We start from the raw sequence: 675 nt of genomic DNA, 5'->3' as shown, positions 1-675 counted from the left end.
AGCCCTGAGAGAAGGAATCAAACCACTGCAGAGCACTGGGGCTGAGAAAAGGAGAAGCAATGGAGGGAAGACACCTCCTCTAGAGCCCAGTGTGCACAGGGCTCTCCCCGGGGCTGCAGGTGAGGCTCCCTCAGCCTTCACTTGCCAGAATACCTGAACACACCTTCAGTCCTCTGGTCCAGCTCCCTCATCAACTGGAAGTTCCTCTGCAGCTCACAGGGCAGGTTCTCAATGCCTGGGGAGAAACACCAGGGAATGCTCTGAGCAACCAGGGACTATGCAAGTGTCAGTATCTCCACACAAGCTCCTCCCAAGGGGCAGTGCAGGGACAGCACCGACCTCTAGGACCAGTGACAGGACACAGGGAACGGCTGGAGTTGTGTCAGGGGAAGGCTCGGGAGTATCAGGACAAGGTCCGTCCCCCAGAGGTGTTTGGACACTGAACAGCTCCCCAGGGCAGTGGTCACAGCCCCAAGGCTGACAGAGCTCCAGGAGTGTTTGGCCAAAGCTCTCAGGCACAGGGTGGAGTGTTGGGGTGTCCTGTGCGGGGTCAGGAATTGGACCGATGATCCCTGTGTGTCCTTCCAGCTCAGAACATTCTATGACTCCACGTGGAACTCGAGACCCTGTGATCCCGGTGGCAGTGCCCTGCCCGCGGCGGAGCTGGGGCCGCCG

The 675-nt window shown here is 59.4% G+C and overlaps 1 protein-coding gene across 1 annotated transcript in view; it reads right to left on the bottom strand.

Annotated features, from left to right (window-relative positions):
* The window catches only part of ING5 (inhibitor of growth family, member 5), a gene marked incomplete at its 5' end in the record, with an annotated part of 5,232 nt that extends 4,997 nt beyond the window's left edge, over positions 1 to 235 (bottom strand). Inside the window, one exon of the mRNA XM_009072724.1 lies at positions 164 to 235. Within this exon, the coding sequence (XP_009070972.1) occupies positions 164 to 235 (72 nt within the window). The remainder of the gene's footprint in view (positions 1 to 163) is intronic.
* Positions 236 to 675: the final 440 nt, after the last annotated feature.

Source organism: Acanthisitta chloris, unplaced genomic scaffold (genome assembly GCF_000695815.1).
Source record: "Acanthisitta chloris isolate BGI_N310 unplaced genomic scaffold, ASM69581v1 scaffold18764, whole genome shotgun sequence".
Taxonomy (NCBI): Eukaryota; Metazoa; Chordata; class Aves; order Passeriformes; family Acanthisittidae; genus Acanthisitta; species Acanthisitta chloris.
The sequence above is the reverse complement of the archived record's forward strand: the minus strand, read 5'-3'. Positions and strand labels throughout refer to the sequence as shown.